This window comes from Cetorhinus maximus, chromosome 21, assembly GCF_964194155.1.
Source record: "Cetorhinus maximus chromosome 21, sCetMax3.hap1.1, whole genome shotgun sequence".
NCBI classification, from domain to species: Eukaryota; Metazoa; Chordata; class Chondrichthyes; order Lamniformes; family Cetorhinidae; genus Cetorhinus; species Cetorhinus maximus.
This window is the reverse complement of record NC_135899.1, coordinates 12,394,953-12,421,615: the sequence shown is the minus strand read 5'-3', so window position 1 is coordinate 12,421,615 and position 26,663 is coordinate 12,394,953. Positions and strand designations below refer to the sequence as shown.

Here is a 26,663-nt window from a genome sequence, read left to right as displayed (position 1 = left end):
AGAGGTTGTATGACTTGGTCAATGTAGATGCACCCTTCAAAGTCTTCCAGGGCACATACCATCAATCCACTGTCCCAGTGTCCAATTTTCTCCCCTCCACTCCTGAAATGAAGCTTTATGCTGACGTGCAATAAAATGGATGCCAGGTGCCGACACATCTCTCCCCAGTCTCCATCCAAGAACTGAGACAATGTTAGGTTATCAACAGGGGGCCATTAAAGATCAAAGTTCGTTTTTGACACACAATTACACTTCCCACCAAAGGACACTACGTGATGGCTGGAAGCTGAGAGACTGGTTGATTTTTGCCCTCCTTAAACCAGAGCTCCCTCCACTGCTGCCATCTTGACTGCAATCAGTAAACCCGGTAGGTAGCTAGATTAATGCTGCAATCTCTTGAAAAGGAGAAAAATGTTGAGAAGTTAACCTATTTCAGTATCATAAGTTGCTGGAAAGAATGTTGCTCACTTCTGTTCAGAAGGTAAAGGCGGTTCAAAAGGGCTAGGAACCTAATGTGTCAAATTTACATACACTGGCTTCCTCAAACACTGTTTTGGTAATGGTCATGCCTTTGTGCTGATGGTTTATAAACAAACAAAGCTATTGTTTGTTCCTCAAAGTGAACAAGGCTCTTTAAAAAAAAAGGTGGGAATAAAAAGCTAGTGTCAGTAGAAATAGATGGAGCTGTCCAATTATCACAAAAACGAGGGGCTGGATGGCCTGTTCCTCTGGGCTGAGATGGGATATTATATCACAGTGAAAGATGATGTCATTTGTGACTTCGATTATGTCCTTTCAAGGCTGTGGCAGAGAAACAAACCTCACCGGGTAGGTTCGGACATGGGAGATCCAAGTACTGGGTGCAAGCTTCACGCCTTAAGACAGAAATTTTTCCTGGGACCATGTTGGTCAAAAACACTTAGTACCACATGAGATAGAGCATTCACAGACAAAGGCACTTCCAGGATGTCCCAAGCCCCGTTACTCTGACTGACTGGTCTGCACTCCTGCGCAGGTCTAACAGCCAGTGTGTAGTAACTCACCTGAATGGGCACAGCCTGCTGCAGCACCACAGGTGAAGCATAATGGGACATCGGCCTCACCACATGCAGGTGACGGGGAGTATTAGCCGCCAGGTTACACCGGAGGTCAGACAGAGCCACAAAGGTGTTGCCCAAGAAACGGAGGGCTTCTCCGACAAGGTTGATGATTCTCTGGTCTTCTTCTCTGCCTTCAATCTGTAGGAAGGAAGAGTGAAAAAGGCTACAATAAATAAACAATGCTACACAAACATCATTCATCTTATTTTTCCCGGCCCCCAGTTCTCTCGAAAGGTGCTGGCTATTCTCAGGAACGTACAGTTCCACATAGATGCAACTCTCATACAATACCCTGCCCCAAGTGACAATCCTTCGAATAGGAGACCAAAAGGCAATTCAGGCATGCACATCTCCAGGTAGGGGGCTAGCTAGCTGATTGAAATACAATCACAACACTCTTAATTACCAGCTCCAATGAGATCAGCTAACGCAGGCTAGGGGTCCAATGTAAGACCATCAAGGCCTGTGATGCTACATCAGGCTGTGCCTTTGTATGATAGGACATGGGATACCCTTATAAAAACTGACAGGAGCAATTCCTCACTGACCAGGCAGAGCTGGACAGCCTTGATACAAAGGGGACACTGAATTTAGCAACTAAACCATCAAAGTGCAGGGAGGACAGGGTGTGGGGGAGCATAATTTGTGTACAACTATTTTGCAAATGCTGCATTCCTTGAAATATAGGTCAAGGGGTGATTTGATTGTGCTTTTTAAGATTTTGAAAGAAAATGATAGGGTATTTAAGAAAGAAACATTTTCTGCTGGTGGGGGAACCTTGGACAAGGCTGCCTTATCTTCAGTGTTCAAAATCATGAGGGGTCTGGACAGAATTGACTGGGAGGAACTGTTCCCGTTGGCGCATGGACTGAGAACCAAAGGATACCGATTTGTGATTGGCAAAAGAAGCAATGGTGACATGAGGAAAATCTTTTTTATGCAGTGACTGTGTAGGGTCTGAATGCGCTGAGGGCAAGGTGGAGGCAGATTTAATTCAAAAGAGAATTGGCTAATGATCTGAAGAATTTTTTTTTTTCAGGATTATGAGGAAAAGGCACAGGAGTGAGGCCAGGTGAGGGTTGCTCTTACAGAGAGCCAGCATAAACATGATAGGCCAGATGGCTTCCTTCTGTGCTGTAACCATTCTACAATTCTAAATCAGAGCCTGGTTCAAGAGACATGTTAGGAAACATTTCTTCACATAAATGGGTAGATGAAACATGCAACTCTCTCCCACAAAAAGCAGTAGGTGATAATTCAATTAAGAATTTTTAACCTGAGGTCAAATATTTGCTAGCCAGGGGTATGAAGGGAAATGGAAGCAAGGCAGGTGTTTCGAGTTAGGTTACAGATCAGCCATGATCTTAGTAAATGGCAGAATAGGTCAAATGGCCTACTCCTGTTGATAAATATTCCAGTCCTGGTTGAATAGATAATTTCTAATGGGGAGTTGATAAACATACATCAGAAATTGGAGGAGTAGGCTATATGGACCCTCAAGCCTAATTCTCCATTCATTAAAGTCACGGGTGAACTCCTACATCAGCTCCACTGTCTCCATCCCCAACTCCTCATCACCCTTGGTTTCCTTAGTGCCCAAAGAATTTATCGATCTGTGTTTTGAATATGTCAATGACTGAGCATCCACAGCTCTGTGATGCACTACCCTCCGAGTGAAGAAATTACTCATCTCAGACCCTAAATGGCCAACCCCTTATCCTGGTGGAAAGCTTGAAAGCTGGAAGCAGGTAAAGCTGCAGAAAAGAGCAAAGGGATGTTACGATTCAGAGGCCGTACATTGTTGTTGTAGTCCGCAGTTGTGGCTGTGCTCAGGATCTCCTGGTATCGCTGCACAAATGGTTGCAGTCTTGCCTCAACCCTCTGGAGCTCGGTCAGAACCTCGAGGTACTCTGTCGGGGACGGGTGGCTGAAATAGAGCAAGCAGTCAAATGAGCGTGAAAATTGTGAACAGCAAGCCCACCCTTTAACCAGTTGACCCATCTTCTCGCCACATTTCCCAGTTTCCTTTCTCCAAGGCCCTTCCCCATTAAACGGTCTGCTTCAATGCCCTTTCCAGGCTATTTATTTCATAACTATTTCTTTCAGGTGAAAAGGTTCCCTTCTTAATCCTAAATTTCGTATCTTTAAACTTGTAGTCCCTAGGATTTGAACCAATTTCCTACAATAGCTTTATTAACTTCAATTAATTGTACAGGTTTATAGTCACGGTTATAATCAGCAGTGGCTCAGTGGGTAGTACTCTCGCCTCGGAGTCACCAGGGGTTCAAGTCCCTCTCCAGGACTTGAGCTTAAAAATCAGGGCATATGCTCCAGTACAGTACTGAGGGAGTGCTGCACCACTGGTGGTACCTTCTTTCCGAGGTCCCATCTGCCTGTTTGGAAAAAGATCCCTTGGCACTATTTCCAAACAGCTGGGGAGCTGACCAACACTCATGCCTCACTCAACATCACAAAAACGGACAATTTAGTCATGATCACAGTTGTGCTGTTCACAAATTATCTGCTGCGTTTCCTACATCACAACAGTGACTACAATTCAAAAAGTACATCATTGGCTGAAAAGTGCTTTATAAAGTGCTATATAAAGGCAAGCATCTTTTACATTCACCACTAAGTTTCCTACTTTGCAAAGGATTTTTAAAAGAAATTCAATTATTTTAAAAAAGTCACAAATACACTAACCATTTTTATAGTGTAAATTCCAAACACCCAGAATCAATGAAGGCATTTGAGTTATCTTGCTAATTTCCAGAAAAAAATTCCCCTCCCCCTTTCCCTTTTATGCCAGGCACCATTTCACAAATAAAAGTTACAAGGTACAAACGGCAGAGAGGAGTTAGTCGATAGGATCACTGGGAGATCCAGACTGCAAAGAATCAGGAATGATGTTACAAGAACACAACCTGGAAAAGAAACCATGCTTATACAGGCCAGAGAAAGATACCAGCGATGGGTTGGACACGGGTCAAGGACAGAGATAGCTATAGTAACTTTGAGAGTCCTGCATTCAGAGTTACATTGAACATGAAGCTTAGGAAGTCGAAGGAAGTGCTGGACAGAATATCAATGGTGACTTGTCATAGAAAGGGATACAGGTAACTGAAGCGACGAGGTTAGTTCAGGACCGAGAGCATTAGAATGAATTCACTGGTTGTCATTGTGACTACTGAGCTGACAGATGGTAATATATGAAGGAACAGTAGCATTGTGGTGATGTTATGGGCTAGTAGTCCAGAGACATGGATTAATGCTCTGGATAGATGAGGGCAGCTGGGGAAATCTGAATGTAACTAATTAATAAAGCTGGAATAAAAAGCTAATATCAGTGATGATAATCATGAAACCACGACAGGGAAAGGAATCTGCCAAAGAAAACTATCCCTAGGCTTTTGACTCTGATACCCTGCCCAGAGGGCAGCTTCATATGTAAGACTGTGAGAACAAGGATTTTCCTGATGCTTGCTCTAACTTTGGCACTTTCATTCAGTTTCAAGTGGTGTCCCTTGTCCCATTAGTACCGGGTTAACAATAATATTTCACTTTGTCATAAGATGTTGTTACCAAATTAATGGGCGGTAAAAAGTATCTCAACTCAATTTTCACAAAATTAAGTGTCAGAATTTTCAATAAGAGATGCAAAAAAACAAAACAGGGAGCACATTTAAAAAGGAGAGTTGCATTTCCCTAATATGGGATAACTGACCAGATAATCTGTTCAAGTGACGTTGGTTGAGGGATAAATATAGGCCAGGGCACTGACAGAACTGCCCTGTTCCCCTTTAAAAGAGTACTGCGGGATCTTTTTCGTCCACTCAAGAGGGCAGGCCCGTTTAACATCTCATCTGAAAGACGGCACGACCGACAATGCAGTGCTCCCTCAAATTACCCTCAGTCAACCTAGATCTTGTGCTCAAGTCCCTGGAGTGGGGCCTAACCCACAACCTTCTGATCTGAGAGATGAGAGTTCTATCAACTAAGCCATGCTGACATCTTATGGCAAGAGGCCCCGTGTCCTACACTATCATTTCCGTTTAACTTTTTACACACAAAACAAATAGAGGGAGAAATCCTGAACGAACCTCGTGAGAAGACTACTTACTTGGGCCCAGGCGGAGCTTCTTCGGTCTGTGTGGTAGCTGAGGATGAGCCCACATTGGGTTCGGTGGCTGTTGATGTGCTTGTACTCTCCTGGGAGCTACCCTCTGCCGCAGCTTCTGGAGGCGGGACAGTCGCAGCTGCTTGGGGCTCTGTGCTGGACGTCTCCATGGTCTCTCCTGCTACTGGTGCGGTTGGTGCTACAGGTTCTCCCGGCAAGCTTGTGGTACCCACAGGGCTCTGCGCTGCCTCCTGCGGAGTGCCATTTGTATGACCCTGGGAAAGGTTTTTAAAAACAGCGCTTTACTTACAGAAACCATAACCAGAATGGACAATACTTGACCGCTGGCTTGCTTGAAGTGACATGAACAAGAGGCAGCCATTTTTATTCCACCAATTTGTTATCCTTTGCAATGACCTTACCACTTCTCTGTATTGTTTAAATATTCTTACTTCCCAAATACATCTGATGAAAGCTCAAAGGCTTGATAGGTTAACTCAGTTTTTCTCTCTCTAACCACAGATGCTGCCTGACCTGCTAAGCGTTTCCAGCATTTTCTGCCTTTATTTATTAGAATGGTGCCAGGACGAGGGACCTCAGTTATGTGAAGAGACTGGAGAAGCTGGGATTGTTCTCCTTAGAGCAGAGAAAGTTAAGAGGAGATTTGATATAGGTGATCAAAATCATGGGTGGTTTTAATAGAATAAGTAAGGAAAAAAATTGTTTTGTGGCAGAAGGGTCAGAGAACACCGATTTAACGTGATCGGCAAAAGAACAGGGGTGGCGGGTGGGAAAAAAATCTATGTAGAGTTGTGATCTGGAATGCACCGACTGAAAGGCTGGTAGAAGCAGTTTCGATAGGAACTTTAAAAACAGAATTGGCTAAATACCTGAAGGGAAAAAATTTACAAGGTTCTGGGCAAAGAGCAGGGAAATGGAACTAATTAGATAGCTCTACTAAAGAGTAGGATGGAGTGAATGGCCTCCTTCTGTGCTGTATCATTCTATGATTCGATTTTGGATTTGCAGCATTTTGCTTTTGCTTTCGCTTCCAAGTGTCTCTCTCTGTCTTTAACATTTATATGGATGCTGCCGCTATGGCTTTCGCGTGCAGTGCAACTCACCACAAATAAAATCTTAAATTCACCTACAACTTTAAACACCATCACCTTTCCACCTGCTTAACTTTAAGGGCCTTTCATTTTCTACTCTGACTGCAAAGAAAACAAGCCCAAAGCAAATAATGATGGTTCCCAATGAGGTAGTGACAGGGATTAAATGTCAGGCCCTCCCTCCAATAACTCATGGGGTGAAGGCAACAGAGCTAAACAGTAGCAGTGAGTGTCTAGCAAGGGGACCATCGGAGCAGAACTCAGGCGCTCGATCCTGGAAGAACAATGATCTAAGAAATGGAATGAAACTTTTAGCTAACCAACTACAGAGACAAATGAAGTTTCTGCTTGATTTCCAAAATAATCAACCTCCCGAGGCCCCTTCTGAATATAATATTCAGATGGCTGTGACAGTAGCTAGACGTTTTATTCTATGCAAACACTTCAGAGTGAGCAAAGTCAGAGGGGGTGGACTTCATGCCCTTCTATTTTACATCAAGAAAAAGCTTGAGTGGAATTTATCAACTGCACCAAAACCTGCTATTTTACATAGGCAAGGATACTAGGCTGGCTCCACTGAACACAAATTTACTAGTTTATCTGTTCTGATGTTTTTCACAAAAATGCCATCCTTCACATTGTTGAATTGCTCCATATCCGTCTACTTTCCTAACAGGCTCCTACAATCTCATGGTCTCTCCCCTCCCTCTCTGCAATTTGTTCCAGCCCCACACCCCTCAGAGATATCAGCGCTCCTCTAATTCTGACCTCTTGTGTATCCCCGATTTTAATCGCTCCACCAGTGGTGACCGTGCATTCTGTTGCCTAGGCCCCAAGCTCTCAAATTCACTACCTAAACCCTCTGCCACTCTAACTCTGTCTTTCAGACACTCCTTAAAACCTACTTTTTTGACCAAGTTTTCTGTCACCTGACCTAATACCTCCATATGTGATTCAATGTCATACTTCATTTTATAATCCATGCGCTTGGGGAGACTTATTTTGTTAAAGGTGCTATATAAATTTAAGTCGTTGTTATTGCGAGGCTGAACAAACTTGGGCTTTATTCGCCAGTGCAAAGAAAGGTAAAGGAGGATCTGCTGGTGGGCGTGTCAGGGCTTCGGATTGAAGATTGAAAGGTTGGTTGTGCTGATTGGCGAATCTATAACAAACTATATTCAGGACTGAAAACGTGTAAAGAGGGAGGGTTTTTTGTGAAAAGGATCTTCGATTAGGGAATACGTTTACAATTAAGTGATCCTTGAAGCCAAGTAAATTGCAGCATTTGAGAGTAAATTAGGTAAGCACTTGAAGAGTACTAATGTTGTCAAACAAGGTGGGGAACAGAGAGGTGGGACTAGAGTAGACAGCTTGGGTCTGGAGCTCTTTGGCACGGGCACATTGGCTGCATTCTTGTGCTGACATTTCTGTGGTAGCTATACTGTTCTACCAAGCTTGGGTTATGCCTGGGAGATCACTAAGGATTTGGATTTGTACAAGAGATGAAAAACTGTGGTTAAGCTGAGAGAGCACAGCATTAGTTTTCACATGTATGTTGATGACACCAACTCTACCTTGCCACCGCCCCTCTCAACTCTTCCACTGTTGCTAAATTATCAGACATCTTATCCGACATCCAAATCATACAAATCCTGGATTACACTAGCGTGTGGTGGTTAGTAGTTAAAGGCCTGTCACTGACAGTTGGATAAATTTGAAGGAATTTAAGCCTTCATTCAAGATGTGTACACTTCTGTAGTGTACAGGTGACAATAAGCTTAGTAGCATGCTGTGAGTAATGGGTGAGGTGGTATAATGAAGAACCAATACCTAGAAGGCCAACATTTTGTTACAAATGCCCTCCAATTTCTTTTGGAAGGTGGTGGAGCATTGTTTTTTTTTAAAACACTGCTGACAAGGTACACACTTGAGTGGCTTCATTGAATGCTGTGGTGGCTGAGAATTGGGGACCTGCCCGAGAGTTAATTCGAAGCTGCCCACACTGGGAACGGACACTGCCACTGACTCCAGAGTAGGTCTTGTTGGGATTTGAAAACAAGAATGAAAATTTTAAAATTGAGACGTTTCTTGACCGGGAGCCAGTACAGCTCAGTGAACACAGGGATGGTAGGGGAACAGGATCTGGTGCAAGACATGGTCAGCAGGGTTTTGGATGCACTCAAGTTTACGATGGGCTGAATGTGGGAGACCAGCCAGGAGTGCGTTGGAATAGTCAAGTCTAGAGGTAATGAAGGCATGGATGAGCATTTCAGCAGCAAAGGAGCTGAAACAGGCGAATCCGAACAAAGTTATGGAGGTGGAAATAGGCGGTTTTAGTGATGGGGCAAATATGAGGAGAGAGGCTCATCTTGGGATCAAACGTGCCGCCAAGGTTGCAAACAGTCTGATTTAATCTCAGATTGTTGCCAGGGAGAGGGATGGAGTTGGTGGCTACAGGGAACAGAGTTTGGAGAGGGAACCAAAAGTACTGGCTTCAGTCTTCCCGATACTTAATTAGTGGAAATTTCTTTTCATCCAGTACTGGATGTCGGATAAGATGTCTGATAATTTAGCAACAGTTGAAGAGTTGAGAGGGGTGGTGGCAAGGTAGAGTTGGTGTCGTCAACGTACATGTGAAAACTAATGCTGTGCTCTCTTAACTTAACCAGTCTTTCATCCCGAGTACAAATCCTAATAAATCTGTTGGATCGTTTCCACAGTCAAATATACTGATTACAATGAAAGCCCAGAACTCCACAACTGACATTGTATGGCATTGCCTTGTACAGATTTATATCATACCCTTGTTTTCATGTTTAATGTTGCCCATTTAAGACTTCTGTTAGCTGTGCTTTTAAAAATCTGTGTGGATACACACTTTGGCTGTCTATTCAATTAACAATTTTACCAGTTTAGCACATATATCCGTTCTGGTGTTTTTCACGAAACGCCATTCTTCACATTGGTCTACCTTGAACTGCTCCATACCCGCCCACTTCCCTAACAGGCTCCTGCAATCTCATTCCTCCTTTGGTTTTGCTTCTAATTTCATCCTACTACTTGATGTGTTATAAAACAAAGAGAGCGCCCAATACAGATCCCTGGAGCTACATCTCGCCAATCCAAGAAAACTCCCATTTACTCCTACACTCCATCCTTTAGTCAATCCTCTAACTATGCCGCCATTTTACTTATAATACCACACGCGCTTCAATGCATTTCCCACGGCCGATAATTGCAGCAGCCACCATTACACTTTACTGAAATCCTGACTGCAACACGGTTTCATCTAGAAAGACGACCTTTTAAACAGGGGGGAAGTGCGGAACAGAATCTTGCTCTCACCTCGAGTCTGTTCAAGATCCCTTGAATGTCTCTCAGCATGTGCTGGGCCAACACCAGGCGAACTCTCGGCTCACTCTGTAAAAACAGAAAGACAAGTATCATCAGCAGAGAATACCTTACTGCTCCTTTCGCCCCATTTCCATGAGGCCTAGATTCTCTTCTACACATCTTTGCGTTGATGGCGAATAATACCATGCGTTACTGTACATGGAGCCTGGTGTATTTAAAAGTAAGTGCTCTATCTGCACAAGATCTAGTTGAATTCTGATCACCATGAAAGGCAGATTGATTTGTGTCTTCCCCTCACAGTGCTCAGAGAATGACCAGTTGGCCAGTTGGAAAGTAAGCCAGCCCTGATTTCAAGGAGCGAAATTCCCGCACTGTTGCATTAAAAGGATCAATCACTAATGGTTAAACATTTCGTCCTGTTCTAATGTCAAATCAATTTTGAACCTAACTATCACAGGCGAATGCTCCCACTCCGAGGCAATGAGGCAGATTCGGCAAAATAACCGTGAGGGACACAAGATGACATCTGTGAAACAGTCGCTTTTGGAACACTCTGGGTTCACCGACCACAACAGTCAGGTCTGTGTACCTCAAAAATGCAAAGGTGGCACTGATTGGTATGCAGTCAGAATCCACAGAGTGGGTCTGGCCGCTTTGCCTCTGCAGGCAAAGAGCTAAAACAGCCGTTAGCATCGAGCCGCTTACCCCCCAGGTTTGTCTCCCAAGGTGAAAGGGAAAAGGCCCCCATTTGTTGGTAAATGGCAGTTGCTGATTGGGGGTGGGGCGGGAGCGGGGGGGTCCGGCAGGCAGCAATTGGGGATGGAAACGCATCAAGTCTGCATAAATGTGTGGGAAAACCAATACAGTCAGTGTCACTATTTCCATTCAATTATCTATGAGTTTATAGCACAGAAACAGGCCGTTTGAACCAACTGGTATAAACCATTATTTATGCTTTACATGAAGCTCCCACCCTACTTCATTTCACCCTATCAGCATAATAACCTTGTTTCCCCCTCGCTCATGTATTTATCCAGCTTCCCCTTAAATGCATCTAAGCTATTGGCCTCATCCACTCCATGTGGCAGTAAGTTCTGCATTCTATCACTCTCAAGGTAAAGCTGTTTCTCTATCTTACATTTATGGCTTCCAGTTTTGAATTCCCCCACAAGTAGAAACTTCTTCTCTACCAAACCCTCGCTTAATTTTAAAGATCTCCATTAGGTCACACTTTAGCCTTTGCCTTCTGTTTAATCTTTCCTGATAGTCATAATCTCTCATGATACCATGGCTGGTATCATCTTGCAAATCGTCTCTGCACCTTGTCCAGTGCCTCTATCATTATTGAGCAAGTCGTCAAATAATGTTGCCGCTTCTCGTCAGGCCTCTTGGCCAAATGGAGAAAACAGGCAATCTCCTTCTATGCCACGGCCAATTTTGTTACATAACCATTTTCTGGGAGGTGTGCAGGATGCAAGACACAGAAGGTAGCAGCCCCTGGCTGATTCTACCTCATCCTTCGAGAATGGACCAGCTGTTTTTCCAACTGATCCCGGGTTTGCGCCTCCAGCAGACAGTTAATTCATCCTCCTGTTGACATACGAATGAGCAAAGTTACAGGGAAAACAAGGGCGCCATCTCTCTCTCGCCATAGCCCAGATGAGAATGGAATCAGATGCAAGATTGCAACCGCCCAATGTCTGGCATGACATAGTGGCACCATGCATCGTGCTACTGAAATGCCCAATTCCTGAACCAAGTAATTCAGTTCTCAAAAATCGCAACAATGTCCCATCGTATGGGACTACTTGAGAGTTTTAGCCTTCCCAAAATCATGTGCTGGTAGTCAGATACACACATATACACACTTTCCAATGAGATAGTCATTAAAAGCATAGCACAATTTAGATGCTGAATGGTCGGTTCCTTTCCTTCTCCTTAATTCAGGCGCAACAGGATAATTGTCGTATTCCACTGCAACAAGCAAGATTGGCTAACCCAGTACAAATATGGTGGCTGGGGGGGTTTCCCGCCAGCCTGCGTCAACCATCACCACATCATACACCAACTCAAAGATAGCATCTACACGTATTCAATCTCCTGTCTCTACGTTCCAAACCAGACCTTGGGTAAGTCCCCAAAGCGATCGGGTTTCTATTCTATCTTTGTTGGCTTCTGAGCATATCAATTATATTGCTGTATACCTCGAGCATGTTTCGGCAAAGATGACATTGTCTTCTTTTCAAGTACAGAGTAACGCTGTCCTTCAGAAGTTAGGACGGGGCATTTGTTCGACAGCATGTTTATTTGTTAGACTGAATTAAGATTTGCAGAAGAAATGTTTGAGAGCCACTCCTAAAGGCTGAATGTTTGCACCAAGTATTAAGCATACTAGCATTCCACTTCCACACTTTTTAAAAGCTTAATAAAGAACAAAAGATTTGCATTTATATAGCACCTTTCACAATGTAAGGACTTCCCAAAGCACTTTACAGTCAATTAAGTGTAGTCACTGTTGTAATGGAGGAAACACAGCAACTAATCTGTGCACAGCAAGTGCCCACAAACAGCCATATGATAGAGATCAGATCATTTTATTTTTAGCGATGTTGTTAGAGGGATAAATATTGACCACATACTAGGGAAAACTCCTGTTTCTTTGCAATTGTGCCATGGGATCATTTACATCCACCTAAGGGAGCAGATAGCACCTCAGTTTGATGTCTCATCCGAAAGACTCTTACAGTCCTGCACACTCAGTATTTATTGAGATTTTTAGACTGAAGACTCAATAAAATTTCCTTCCAGAACACAGAAGACCAGTAAATGGGAAAAATGGTTTCCAAGGCTGAGCCGGAGAGATTGAATCCCAAAAAGGTTCAGATTAACGCCGATAGGACTGACAGAAATTATGCCGAGGTGGTGTGCAATATGACAAGTGTGGGTTCATAACTACAAGGTGTTCAAATCAAACAAATTAGACACACAATGAAAGTACTTACAGTACACAAAACAAAATGTATAGCTCAGTGTCCATATCAAATTTCTGGAAATGCACAGGTAAGGTGCGGCCACAGAAGAAATTATTTCAATGGTTAAAATATTTGAGAGAGGGATTCCTGCTTCCAGACTCTCTCAGTAGATCATCATCCAAACCTATTCGCCACCCCCAACTTTACACCTCGGTCACCGGGACTGGGGAATGAGCTACATGCCAACTGAGCTCACTTACACTATGCTATATACAGTCTCTGCCCATTGCACATCCTCACCCTGCATGCCAACTACAAGCAGCATGGATGATTAAGACGGAAGAGGCGTGTTCAATGGTTGGAATGGATTAATGAGATGGACCAGGGAGGGGAAAAGAGAGAAAAAAAGAAGTTGGGGGGGGGCTGGTGGGAGAAACAAAAAAGGCAGAGTACGCAAAGTTACCTGGATGGGACTCTGTTCCACATTGATGTGCACATCCATCGACGATCCGTCATTCTTCAGGTGTGCAAGGGAAAGGAAGGAAAAAAGCACCAATCACAAAATTACCAGCCACTCCCAGCCTCGACGCACCTGTATGGATCAGCCCACCTGGGAATTTCAGCCTACTACACTACAAGATAGATTAGAAGGTGCCCTCAACACATAAGAACGTAAGAAATAAAAGTAGGCCAGTCAGCCCTTCAAGCCTGCTCCACCATTCAATAAGATCATGACTGATCTTCCACCTCAACTCTGCCGTCTCGCGCCATCCCCCTTAGTCTCCTATTGGAGACTAAGGAAATCAATCAATCTTTGACTTGAATATGCGCAACAACTGAGCATTTACAGCTCCCTGGGTTAGAGAATTCCAAAAATTCACTACCCTTTGCGTGAAGAAATTTCTCTTCACGTCTGTCCTAAATGGCCAACCTCTTATACGGAGAGTGTGACTCCCCCTCCCCAATTTAATTCTAGACTTTCCAGTCAGAGGAAGCTTTCTGCCAGCATCTACCCTGTCAAGTCCCTTGAGAATATTACATGTTTCAATGAGACCACCTCTCATCCTTCTAAACTCCAGAAAATATAGACCTAATCTACTTAATCTCTCCTCGCAGGTCAATCCTTTGATCCTAAGAATCAGTCTAGTAAACCTCCATTGCACTTCCTCTAAGGAAAGTATATCCTTCCTTAGGTAAAGAGACCAAAACTGTACACAGAACTCCAGACAAACTTTAATGTGGCTCACATTAAGGTTTCCTGCACACTTGGAAAGCAAACATCTTGAGCCAGCCATCCAGGACAGGTCATTGAGCCGCAGATACGTTGTGCTGTGAACAATCTCTCTCGGGCATTTGGTTTTGGTCAACACTCCTATGCAGCATTTGCAGACCCCAGCCAAAGCATCAACTCCAATTCAAATAGGGAATAAATATTAACTCTCAGAGTTTCAGTTAAGTGTGCGCAGCTGGTAAATGGAATTACGAAGGAGCTACAATATAATCTGAGGCCTCCATTGCACCACCTTGACAAAAACCCAACTCCCCATGCACGTGCATGGGCAACCGTCAATGGTCTTCAAAATTAATTGCATGTAACACACTTTCAGAGATATCTGGTAGAGGAGAAAAGGTCCTATACAAATGAGTGTTTACTTCACTTCATGATTACACCATCGTGGAAGGAGAGAGAAGTCTGTTGTCATCAGGGTTTCACTGAGGTGCCGTGGTGCTTGCTACTGCTGTTGCATGTGAAGGAGCAGCATTGGTATTAAGGTAGCTGAATCAAACCAGTTGTCCAACTGTACATTGGCTTCAAACATATTTTTCTACATCTTGCCTAGCTCTCTCCACATGATCTTGGACTGGTCGAGGTTTGTTAGATCCTTCAATTTCGTTTGGAAAGTTGATGACATTCTTTCGTATAAAAGGGCAGCAACATCAACGTTATGCCTTATAAACGCTGATGACAACCTGGTATAGGTTGCCTGGCTTATTCCATGTAGAAAGATTTATATCACACCTTTCACAGTCTCAGGACACCAGACTAAATGCTCTACGCCACTGAAGTACTTCTGAAGTGTAGTCACCGTTGTAATGTAGAAACACGCAGCAGCCAGTTTGTGCACAATAAGCTCCCGCAAACAGCATCTAGATATGACCAGGTTGGCTACTTTAGGAACTGTTTGAGGGATATGACCAGGAGAACTCCCCTGCCATGATATCTTTTACATCCACCTGATGGGGAAGCATGAGTCTCGTATGATCCAAAAGAAGACCAGCTCCCTAAGCACTACATTTGGAGCGTCAGCCTGGATTACGCATTCAAGTCTCGGGATTGGGGCTTGAACCATCAACTCAGATGTGTTACCCGATTTGTTTTTCCATGTGCAGGATAGAGAGTAGGAAATGAAGTAGAATTTACTCAACAAAGGATTAATAACTCGGCAACGGGGAAGATCAGGCAATCAATGGAGACTTCAGGTGGTATTCCCAGATCGCCAGTGAATGTTAAGTGCAGGTCACAACCACTAGTTTTAAAGTTCAGAATCAAACTTGGGACTGTGGCAATCTTAGATAGAGAAAATATTGCAGGAAATGGAAAACTGTCACACTGGTGCAGCAGAGGATGCTTGGAAATTGAGGCAGAGTGTTTGGACAGATCAAAAAGAAGTGTTAGGCTGTATCAAACCAAGCTTCAATTGTCCTGGGACAGTGTAGAGGGATCTTTACAGTAGGAACTCATTGTACAAAACCTGGGAGAGATTAATGGAGCAGTGCAGAGGAAGCTTTATTCTGAGCTGGAAATGTTCAATGAAATAGTGTAGAGGGAGATTTACATGCACTTGAATTGGTGTTGCACCTGAACAGCGAGTTTCCGATAAGTCAGTATGGAAGGAAGTTTCTGTTGTTGCTAACCAAAAGTGCAGGGGATAGCACAGTGGCAAATGTCACTACACTAATAACACAAGGTCCAGGCTAAGTCCTGGGGACACTGGCTCAGATCCCACCACAGCAGTAGGTGGAATTTAAGTTCAAGTAAATAATAACCTGGAACTGTAATCTCATGGTGACCATGAAATTGTCATTGATTGCGGTAAAAACCCATCTGGTTCACTATGTTCTTTAGAGAAGGAAATCAGCCTTCTTTACCTGATCTAGTCCATACGTGACTCCAGATCCACAGTAACGTGGTTGACAAACTGCACTTTGAAATGGCCTAGCAAGCCACTCAGTTCAAGGTGGCAGCTCACCACCACCTTCTCAAGGGATGGGGCAACAAATGTTTGCCTTGCAGGCAATACCCATACCACATGAAAGAATAAAGTAAACCTAACCTAGCAGTCCTTGATGGGACATTGCAGAATCAGCTTTCCATTAACCTGTGTTGCAACAGCCCTGGAAAATGTTGTTTTTGAGGGGGTAGGCAATGCAGCAGGAACCAAATGCTGCATTTAGACATCCTGCATGTAACCTAGAAAATTATAAGCTCAAGGGGCAAGGTGGCAGTCTTGCAATCTGACCTCTGACAACTCGCAGCAGTATAAAATTCCAAAATAGGCAAATAAGTCAGCTTGTAATCACTGCACAATGCTGAAGCGAGCCAAGTTCATGTTCACTAAAAAGTTCACAATTCCATTGGGGTGGAATGCAAGTGACAATCCCACAAAGAAATACTGCAAGCAGGCATCCAAAAACAAGGGTTCATCTCCAAATCTTCCCATTTCTCCAGCTGTTCCAAATGACGATTACAGTAACACTAGAGGTCACTCAATAGCAGACTGCAAACACCTCAACTGAAGCTCCAGTAACAGCCTGGCCTTCCAACCGGGCACCTTATACTGAGGTCCATAACTTCAGATCATAACCGCATTTTCTCAAACAGCAGAGCTGATAATTGTTCTATTGTAACCATTTACACCTCATCTGGGCCCATCTTTCGTTTCTTCATTAGTCCCATCATCAGCCCCTTTTGCCTTGAATCCCTTATCTCTTTTGTTCATGAGATAACTCTGCCCTCCACAGAGTCACAGATCTTGCAATTTTGTCCCCACCACCACCTCTTTCCCCTTGGCTCTGCACATACTTAAAAACTGTTAAATCTTGAACATCTTCCAACTCCAGTGGAAGGCCATCAACTATTAACTCTTTCTCTCCTGTCAGATGCTGTTGGGTCTGAGCGTTTCCAACATTTCTGATTTTTTAAAAACAGTGGTGCTGTGCAGGATTAGGTTCAGCCAGTTAAAATAACACACGAACTCAAAATAAAATGCTGACATGAAGAGCATGGAGAACAGTGGGCGATTTTCACTGGATATTCAGATTCACAGATGCTGCTTTCTGCTCTAGAGCATGGATTTATAGAGGAAACATGCAGAGGGCAGTGAGGAATAAAGCACACACAGCTGAATGAATGAGACAAAGAGCAAAACTAAGCCTGAGACATGAGCAAAAATACAGTTGAAAATTCTGGCAGAACACAGCCACAATCTCGACAGGTTAACGTTTTGGATGCTAGGCTTTATCAGAGTAAAGTTCTCTTCTGGAAAACAGCTGACCTTGCGTATTCTCAGAATATTTTTGCTTTAATCAGTTAGAAAAGGATTAATTCAGGCTTATTCACAAGGCCCAGCAACGACAGGCATTTTAAGCAGTTCAGCCTTTTAAAAAAAAATGTACAAAACTATTCGATAAACGTCTTAAGGTTTTTGAACAGTGTTTCAGGAACAGAAACAATATATTACGATCCAGCAAGCACTCCTCTCTTATCCGATACAAAAACAAAGTACTGCGGGTTCTGGAAATCCGAAAGAACAAAGTAACGCTGTAATAAAAGAAAACTCAGCAGGTCAGGAAGCTTCATTGAAGGGAAACAGAGTTATCCACAGATGCTGCCTGACTTGCTGAGTTTTTCCAGCATTTTTCATTCTTAACTTAAGCTCTCCTCTCTAGCGACCCCAACTTTTAATTATATCCCGAAGTTCTTCTTTTGAAAGAAATTCTTTCTTTTTATTCGTTCTTGGAATGCGAGATGCCTTCTTGAACTGCTGCAGTCCCTATGGTGTAGGCACACTCAGTGTTGTTAGGGGATCTCAGGAATTTGACCCTGCTCCTGACATAGCTCCAAGTCAGGGTGGTGTGTGGTTTGGAGGGGGAAACTTGCAGGTGATGGTGCTCCCGTGTGTCTCCTGCTAAATTAACCCACAATTTTGTTATCCTTTAGGTGAGAATGTTGCATTTCTGAGCTTCCTGATTTGGAGCTTGCACATCTTGATAAGTGACACACACACACATCACCCCCTCCCCCCACCGCAGTTTCCTCAGGGGGATTCTGTGAATAATCTTGGACTTTTCCATTCCACTGTCTTGCAGCATTGCTCCTTCCCAAAGGAGACAACATCGACTTGCCTTAACCTTTTCAGCCCGGGGCTTACTGAATTCCATTTGGCAAGCACCCAAGCTGCACAGAGAGGTCCCAAATTCAATCTCCAGGTTTGTGTTAATCTCAGCACAAAGTACTGGGTGCACTGCCTCAGCATTGCTGGATTGCACGGGGAGCTTGGAGAAAGAGGCAAGAGTCCCCAATCATCACTACACACTAGTGTATGTGACTCCTACTGGAATATGTGGTGGTGAGGATAACAATTAGAATTCCATGTACCTCCCAACATGGTAGAATAATATGCTGATGTTCACACTCCAAGTTCAGGCATGAATAACAACCCCCTTTAAGCAAGGTATTGGAGAGTACCCATGGAGCTGTACTCTAGCAAGGAGCTAATTTCAGAGGAGCGCAAAATGCTGGGGTTAAAAAAAAATACATCTTTCCTCCCAATTGCAGGAATTGCTTTGTGATTTGGATGATCAGAACCTCACTAAGTGCTCCAGATAGAGTCTGACCTATACCTTGCACAGTACTAACATACCTCTTCATTTTGTCTCCAGCCCATCCGTTATCTATAACACTTAATCCACTTGTCTTTGTTAAAGTCCAATGAAAACAGAACACAAAGCAGTTGGGGGTGGGCAGTGGCTGTTGGGAGCTTTGTGGTGGGGGGTAATGGTTGTTGTAGTACTAATTGTATAAGGCTCACTGAATTATTGGACTGCTGATGAGGATTTATTTTTAGAACTCTTTGCATTTTAAATAGTGCCCTCCAAAATATATTTGCATAGGCAATTTGCTATGATGAAATTGGGGGACTATAAAGTCTTTTTGGCTGGATCAGCAATAATGGGTTAAACAGACTTCAATAATTAATCATGTAATCTCAAGCAAAGAAATGGTTCAGATGCTACAAATTGGACTCAATGTCGCTGGACTAGAAAAGAGATAAATGAGGGGAGATGGAAATCCAGCTCAGGGGCATGTTCTTAATTTCTGTCTTGTGACCCCAGTCCTAATATGTATATAAGGAAATTGATATATACTTTAAAAAGGGAAATATAAAACTTGAAGAGGAATGTAGATAGAGCAGAGGAGTGGGACTGTTTAGTAGCACTTTCAGAGAGTTGACACAGGCACAATGGGCTGAATAGCCTCCTCCTGTGCTGCAAGATTCAGACGTCGAGTAGGAGCAGTATCAAATGGCGTATACCCCTGGGTTCAAAGGTTGCCGACGCTCATTGTCGAAGCTCATGCTAGATATGGGCAAAATGCCTGTAAACTGATTCTGCAACCAGCTGTATTATTTTATAGTGTACTGTATTGCATGCCTGCTTCCTACAACCTTTGCCATTATTACACTATTTGATTCAGGATGCATGTGCGAATGGGTTTGCAAATATATTCATATTTCAAAACTGTCAAAGCCAGCTGGACTCTAGTCAAGAGGATTCAGGTGCTTTACGTATGGAAAATCGATTCCTAGGAATGAATTATAGACTGGGTTTTAATTAAGCAATTTAGGTGGCTTATATATTGAATAATGAATACCTGGCAGCAATCATGGATGTGCAGTCATCACATAACACAAACAAGCAAGTTTATGACAAACCTTGTGTCATTTGATATCTGACTTTCAATGAGATTAAGATTGCTACCTTGATATTGCTCAAGGACATATCACTCCAGTAAGGGCAGACTGTGCAGGGTGGATTCCTTTACTTTTGGCTACTTCCTATGCTGGCATTTATTGTTGGCAATGCTCTATGCCGTTGATCGCTGATGTGTCACAGTGGCACCAAGAGGCTTGTGATTGTGGCATCATGCCAGTTTTATTGGGAATTAACTTACAGTTCATTGGAAATTGTGTGGCCCCTATAAGAAAGCTCAATGAGGTGTGCAGCACAGCATTAAAGGACTGAGGATAATACTAAGTGATATAAACACCTCTCTCCATGGGCTCTCTTTTTTCCTCCCTTTTCTTGAAGCTGTTAACTGTTGCAGGATTGAGGCTCTGTGGTGCCAATAGTTTTCTCATATGCAGTTTCCAGCACCAACTCCCACAGTGTGCTTCCAAGCTTCAGACCCCTCCTGGGCCTAAAAAATCTCCCGCACAGGCACCCTAGAACCAACCAATCACTTCTCCACCCAACGACAAGGAATGCTCCCACACATTGGTAGTATTCTTGCCTCTGGACCACAAGGTTGTGGGATTGAGTTCCGCTCGAGGGCGTGAACGCGCAAGGCTGATGCACCAGTGCCGCACTGAGGGAGTGCTGCACAATTGGAGGTGCTGTCTTTCAGGTGAGATGTTAAACTGAGGCTCTGTCTGCTTGGGTGAATGTATAAAGTCCCACGGCATTACTTTAAAGAGGGGCAAGACAGTTCTCCCCAGTGTCTTGGACAATACTCATCCTTCAATCAATATCTCAAAAAAAATTATCTAGCCGTTATCACATTGCTGTTTGTTGGAATTTGCTGTGTGCAAATTGGCCACTATGTTTCTTACATACAACAGTGACTACACTTCAAAAGTACTTTACTGGCTGTAAAACACTTTGAGCTGTCCAATGGTCATGAAAAGTGTTACATGAATGTAAGTCTTTTTTAAAAATCTGGTGCTGCAGAAGGAGACCAGCTTCCAAAAAAAACACTTCCCGATACATCCAGGACAGTAAAGGCAAGTGTCTTTTCTCATACAGCACAGAAGGTCCATCTTCCAGCTCCGAAATTATCCAATTACTCCCCACATACCCCGTTCTTTCGCCATAGCCCTGCAAAGATTTCCTATGTAAGTATATGTTTGCTGCCCCTCCCTAATTGCCCTTAAGGTTTCGATGGTGAGCTGCCTTCTTGAACCGCTGCAGTCTATGTGGTGCAGGTACAACCACACAATGCCGGTGCAAAGGGAGTTTTAGGTTTTTGACACAGGAACAGTAAAGAAACGGCCATAATGTCCTCTGGTATATTGACTCTCTTACCATTGGACTCCGTTTCTCCCATTTTATATGCTTAATGATTCCTATATTATCACAGTTCAAAGGTACTTAATTACCCGTGAAGCACTTTGGGATATCCTAAGATTCTGTGTAAATGCTAGCTTTTGTTCTAATTTACCCTTTATCAAAATTCTTCACAATTTTGAACACCTCTACTAAGTATCCCCATAACTTTTTAAACAGGAATTATTCTTTGGTTTCACCACACAACTGCTACCATGTACAGCATAACAAGGAGGGAGACCCCAGGGTGTGTTCTGCAGTTCAGCTTGGCAGCCAGTTCTGGTCAGTAGCACGAATGTTGGTGTTAGGGGCAATGGGTGCAATAGCCCACCATATACAAGGGGTTTTTTTTAAAAATTATTTCTGTTTTTGGGAACACATATTTAGAACCTCAGCTTCACTGTTCCTTCGATTCCCTCATCTCCTCTGCTTCTCTCAACTTTGGTGGCATTCTGCAGTGTCTGCCTCTAGCCTATGGGTAGGTCTCACAATGCAGGAAAAATAATTAAGTTGAAAAAAAAATGTTAATTACACCTCAGAGCTCCTTTTCAAAGCTGCAGACACCAGACATCAAACTGAATTGATTCAGTTTGATTGTGTGTATGTAGACTGCTTGCTTGTGCAAGATTTTGACCTTCAGGCCAACTCCACTTATTTGTGAATTTCATCACATTTGTGCTCAGATCCAAACAGCAGTAGTCGTATTTCTTACCAGATCAATCAAGACCAGTCTTTTACTGGCAATAAATTTTGCAACAATAGTGTGTGAAGCTCCCTCCAGCTTCATGAAATTTCAAGTTTTTTTTCCTGAAACAGCTTCCTGCTTCTTTCTTCCCTAGTCTCTCTTCCATTGATTCTCATCTTGTGGAGGCACTGGATCTGACCGAAATCAAATTCACAAATGATATCCTGTGACTGCGACCATGGTGTACTACACCACCTCATCCAACTCGATCTGTCTGCAGCCTCTTGACACGGTTGACCACAGACATCACTCCTCCGCTGTCTAGCCGAGTGGGACTGCCCTCACCTGCTTCATATTCATATCTATCAAGTCATATCCCAAGACTCTCCTGCAATGGCTTCTCATCCTCTCCCTGAATCGCTGCCTCTGAAGTTCCTCCAAGGATCTATCATTGACCCACTTGTATTTCCCCTCATATTTCTCACTGACCTGCCCCCCCCACCACCACCACTTCAGCGACATCATCGGAAAACAAGCCAGATTCAATGTGTACACCATCCCCCTCTGCAGCAAGATGTCAGTTATTTGATGACGCTCTACATAAATGCACAGTTGTACTCAAAGGTATATCATCCAAGTGGTCATTCTTCATTAGTAAGCCCAAGTTAGATGCTTTTTGAAAGTTATTCCACTGTAGACAACCCTGTCCTCACCTGGAGCCCAGACAAATTTTCAGCAGCTGTCACTAGGCAGTGTTCGAAATGAAAACCTTTGCTGTTTTCCTCATTCGTCCATCCCAACATGGTGGCACTGAGTTCAATGATTTTGTCTGTCTCGGCCGAGATCAGTTCTACGATTTTCCACTTTCGCACATCTGGCTCAAATAAGGAGGGCAGCCCAAATCATGCATGGCTGCATATTAAAGTTAGTGGTCTTAATTTGTTAATGATGAGTTATGGGGAGGCGATGGTGGTGGTGAAAGATTTCCTGATGCTCCTTTCTGCTCGAAAAAGGAAAATCCTAGTAACTCCATGTAGTTATGGCATCTTCCCAATCTCCGGTGTGCCGAAGCATGCCAGATGAAACCAGACTGGCGCTTTCAGCTTCTCTGCAATATACTTCCAAAGCACACCCCGCAAATCTGTAAAGCATCATCACTTCTTATAGACCCGGAAATGAAAGGAAAACAAGGCGATGTCAATGCACCAGTTACAGCACTAAAATGGCAGAAACCGGATAGTTTTCTGTGATGGTTCCCTTAGCATGTCAGACAACATTCAAAATCACTATCACAATCCTAATATAAACCATCATAATTAAATAATGATCAATCTGCTAGACAAGAGCACACGATGACGGTGATCAGAATTATTTGCACAGGTGGTGGTTAGAATACAGAATTCTCTGTTACAAAGCATCGTCGAAGTCAAGTCCAACAATACTTTAAAGAGGGAATAAAGCTGGCTGCTTGAAAAAGAGGAAAGCATATGTATGGGGAGTGAGCAGGGGAGAGATCAGGAGGTTGATGCAGAAAGAGATAAGGAAGCAGACTTGGTGGGAGATTAGTCCGTTTGTGCTATCATTGCAGGAATGTTGGGCATCATGCACAACGCTGCTAAGGTGAGGCCGTCAGCCTTTTCAAGGCCACAAAGTCAAACGATGTTAAATACGAACTAGGCGGCCATGTTTGTTGCAGGTTAGAACCATCTGTCTGTTTTCTTTTACGAAAGGTGTCTGACCGATAAGGTCAATTAACGTTCTTACTCCAGAATACAATGTTCCTGGATAGCTATCTGTACGTTCCAAATGACTGCTCGTCTGTGCTTTCAAATGTTGTGGTGACATGAACGCAACACTTGAAGTAGTGGCAGCAAAAATACACGAACGAAAGACAGACAGATACGGACGCTGATACATAGCTTACATTAAACAATTATGAGCAATAACTCGCTAGAGGGTCATTCCAAAGAATGATCCAGCACATTGCAGAGAATGATCAGATATGGCTTTGTGCCCAAGTACCCGGTATGTTAAAACTCTTTATTTCAAATGCAGCCACACTATCGACATGCAAAGCGAAAGACAGAGACTGCGGAAAAATAATTCCCAAATTTAATGGATCACTACTGCCCTTGCAATGACTTGTGCTGAAGATTCCAAGATTTCCCAATGCGGGCATTTTACTTTACCTCATTGGATAGCAAGAGGAAAGGGAAGTAGCATTGCATCTCAGCTCTGGTGACAGCACCATAGGCAGGCAAGTCACAAGTTGAGGTCCAGAGACGCAGAAATTGCATCAAGATTTGCTAATTAGCCCAGACAATACTTCAGTACAACCTGGCAATTTGGATTTTGCTTATGTTGCCTGAGCTTAATTATTTAGTATTCTATAATAATTCTATTACTCTCGGATTAGCATGCAAGCAATTTATGTTAACCAAGTTTCTTTAGGAGGGACGGAGAAAGAGAGATGGTAGAAAGACGGGTTCATACTTGGCCAGAGAACGTGTGTTGACAGAAACATTACCTACTTATGGAAATTACTGTATGCTTGAAAGATCTCAAAGGGTCAGAGAAATGGCCATGTCAGAGAGAGAATTTTTTGGGCCATCGATGAAGATGTCTTCCTTCATCTTCAGTCAATGTTGCTGAAATGTTTATCGTAAGGTAAACAGATCGTAAAATGCACATTATCGACATATCGGCTTAAGGCAAAAGACAGAATCTCTCTCTCCCCCAGATACAGAATGGCCTGTAAGGTTAGAAAGCAGCAGCAGCAGATTAAAAAGCCTGAAGCAGCTTAGTTTGAAATATGGGAGAACTGAACCTATATTTAAATAATTAAAAGTTCAACTTTATTATTCTTCATGACACAGCATCATAGGGAAATAGTTCCTCATTGTGAAAGCCACATACTGTTCCTGTATTTAATGCAAAATAAGCTAGCTGTTGGTTTGAAGCTTTGCCTATATCTACAGAGTACCTTAGCCTGATTTCCATTTTAAAAAAGAGAATGCATGCGTCAGCACACACTAGCGTTCCTAGATACGATACCCTAGTCAGTCTAGTGCTTAATTGGATATTAGGCAGTAAAAGGTGTGCTCAGAAAAGAAACAAAATCTGTTTACAGAAGTAACTGGTGAAGTTAAACATGTACAAAAACCAGAAGATTCTGATAACTGATGCAAGAGGTCAGGGTACATTGGACGAAAAAAGTCATTGCACAACTGCTCAGAAAAATCTCATGATGTAAATCCAAACTGGCTCTCAAGCCTCTGAATCACTTCACTTTGAATTACTTTGAAGGACAATAACTGATGCAGACAATTACAATCCCCATGGGGGAACCATAAACCAAAATAACCAAACTTACTGAATGACCGGCCCCGTCCCACCTCCCACGCCCAACCAAATGAAGAAAGTGCTCACAAGATGCCATTTTTTGTAACTTACTTTAACACAAATCAGAACCAATGCAAATTAAACCAATTCAGTGTATGTCAAATGAAAAGGTAAATTTCACTTAAATAGTTCATGCAAAGATATGACTTATGTAACCACAAGCAGCCCCAGCACAAATATGGCACCATGCGCAATGCCACAATCTTTCCAACTTGGCGTCTGGTACATAGGATCTTTCACTTTCCCATTCAACCAATTCGGCCCTCGAGTCGCGTTCACCAGCAGCCGTATTCCATCTGAGGTCACTGGATATAGTTAACATTACCAAGACACACTTCTACAAACCCTCTATCACTCGGGTCACATCAGTCCTGATGGTATAGCTTTCCAGAGTTCCTTTTCAACCAACCAACCAAAAATACTTGGTTCACGATCTGGTGCTCTGATACCAACTCTCAGCTCTTTCACGTGCCTGAGTTATTCACACCGCTTTTAGGATTCAGTCCTTTTAGCTCGGTCATATATTGCTTCCCGAAGGAATTCTATTTTCCTTCTTCCAAACAGAAAACTGACCATTTTGTAGAGAGCTTGGCTTGTTCCTAAAAACACCAGGAGTTTGATAACTGTGTCCTACTACAACACTTCTTTGTGTCTGCATCTGTGTGCTGATCACCTTCTGCCTCCAGATCTCCTTTGTGTCTGCCAGCCACCTAGCTTCTAGTCTTAACTTCCTATTGGTACGGCTTCCAGGTCAGGTCAAGGGTCGCCAGGTCACATGGACCAGTATTTTTTATCCAAAAAATTACAATTGATCCCTATACAATTGATGCAATCTCAAAAGTCCTTTTCAAACATTCTTTAGATCCCATAGACATACTAAAGAAATTACAAATTTTCCTTACAGGTACTGCTTCCGGGTCAAAGGTTGTGACATAGACGAATACCACAGCAATGGTCTGTTCAATTTTCTGGTTGAGGCCAGAATACTGGCCAAGACACCAAACTCTCAGTTCTTCTTCAAATTGTTCTTAGGGATTTCAACATCTGCTCAAACCACTGGAGCAGGCAGATGGGGCCTCAATTCAATGCATTATTCAAAAGGCAATAATCTTTGACTCCCTCAGTATTGCCCTGACATGTTAGTCTGGGTTACACTCTCGAGCCCTGGAGTGGGGCTTGAATGCACAATCTTTTGGCTTAGAGTGAAGCTGACAATTACATAGATCACAAGGTGCATTTGGATGGTGAAGGACCCATCGAGAATTTTAATTTCAGCCTCCCAGAACATCAACCTAGCCATCTTTCCATTACAACATCTAGTGGTTTCTAAAATGAGCCCAATGTTGCGGCAATAAAGAAAAGCGCAAAGAAATAATGGGTTGAATTTTACATGCCCCCGGCAGGCATGTTTCCTGTGGGGGGAAGCATGTAAAATAGGGCAGGCAAGCGTCCACCCACCCACCACCTTCCCAAGCTCACTCCCATAATACATATTTAAATTAATAATCCAGCATTTATTAGGAACCCCTCTCCCTA

The 26,663-nt window shown here is 43.2% G+C and overlaps 1 protein-coding gene across 1 annotated transcript in view; it reads right to left on the bottom strand.

The window, feature by feature from the left end:
• The window catches only part of LOC144695681 (large proline-rich protein BAG6-like), a 92,376-nt gene that overhangs the window by 34,890 nt on the left and 30,823 nt on the right, over positions 1-26,663 (bottom strand). The window contains exons 6-10 of the mRNA XM_078566618.1: positions 13,119-13,172; positions 9,675-9,749; positions 5,221-5,492; positions 2,898-3,027; positions 1,044-1,238 (exon numbers count right to left, since the gene is read on the bottom strand). Of these exons, the coding sequence (XP_078422744.1) occupies positions 1,044-1,238; positions 2,898-3,027; positions 5,221-5,492; positions 9,675-9,749; positions 13,119-13,172 (726 nt within the window). The remainder of the gene's footprint in view (positions 1-1,043; positions 1,239-2,897; positions 3,028-5,220; positions 5,493-9,674; positions 9,750-13,118; positions 13,173-26,663) is intronic.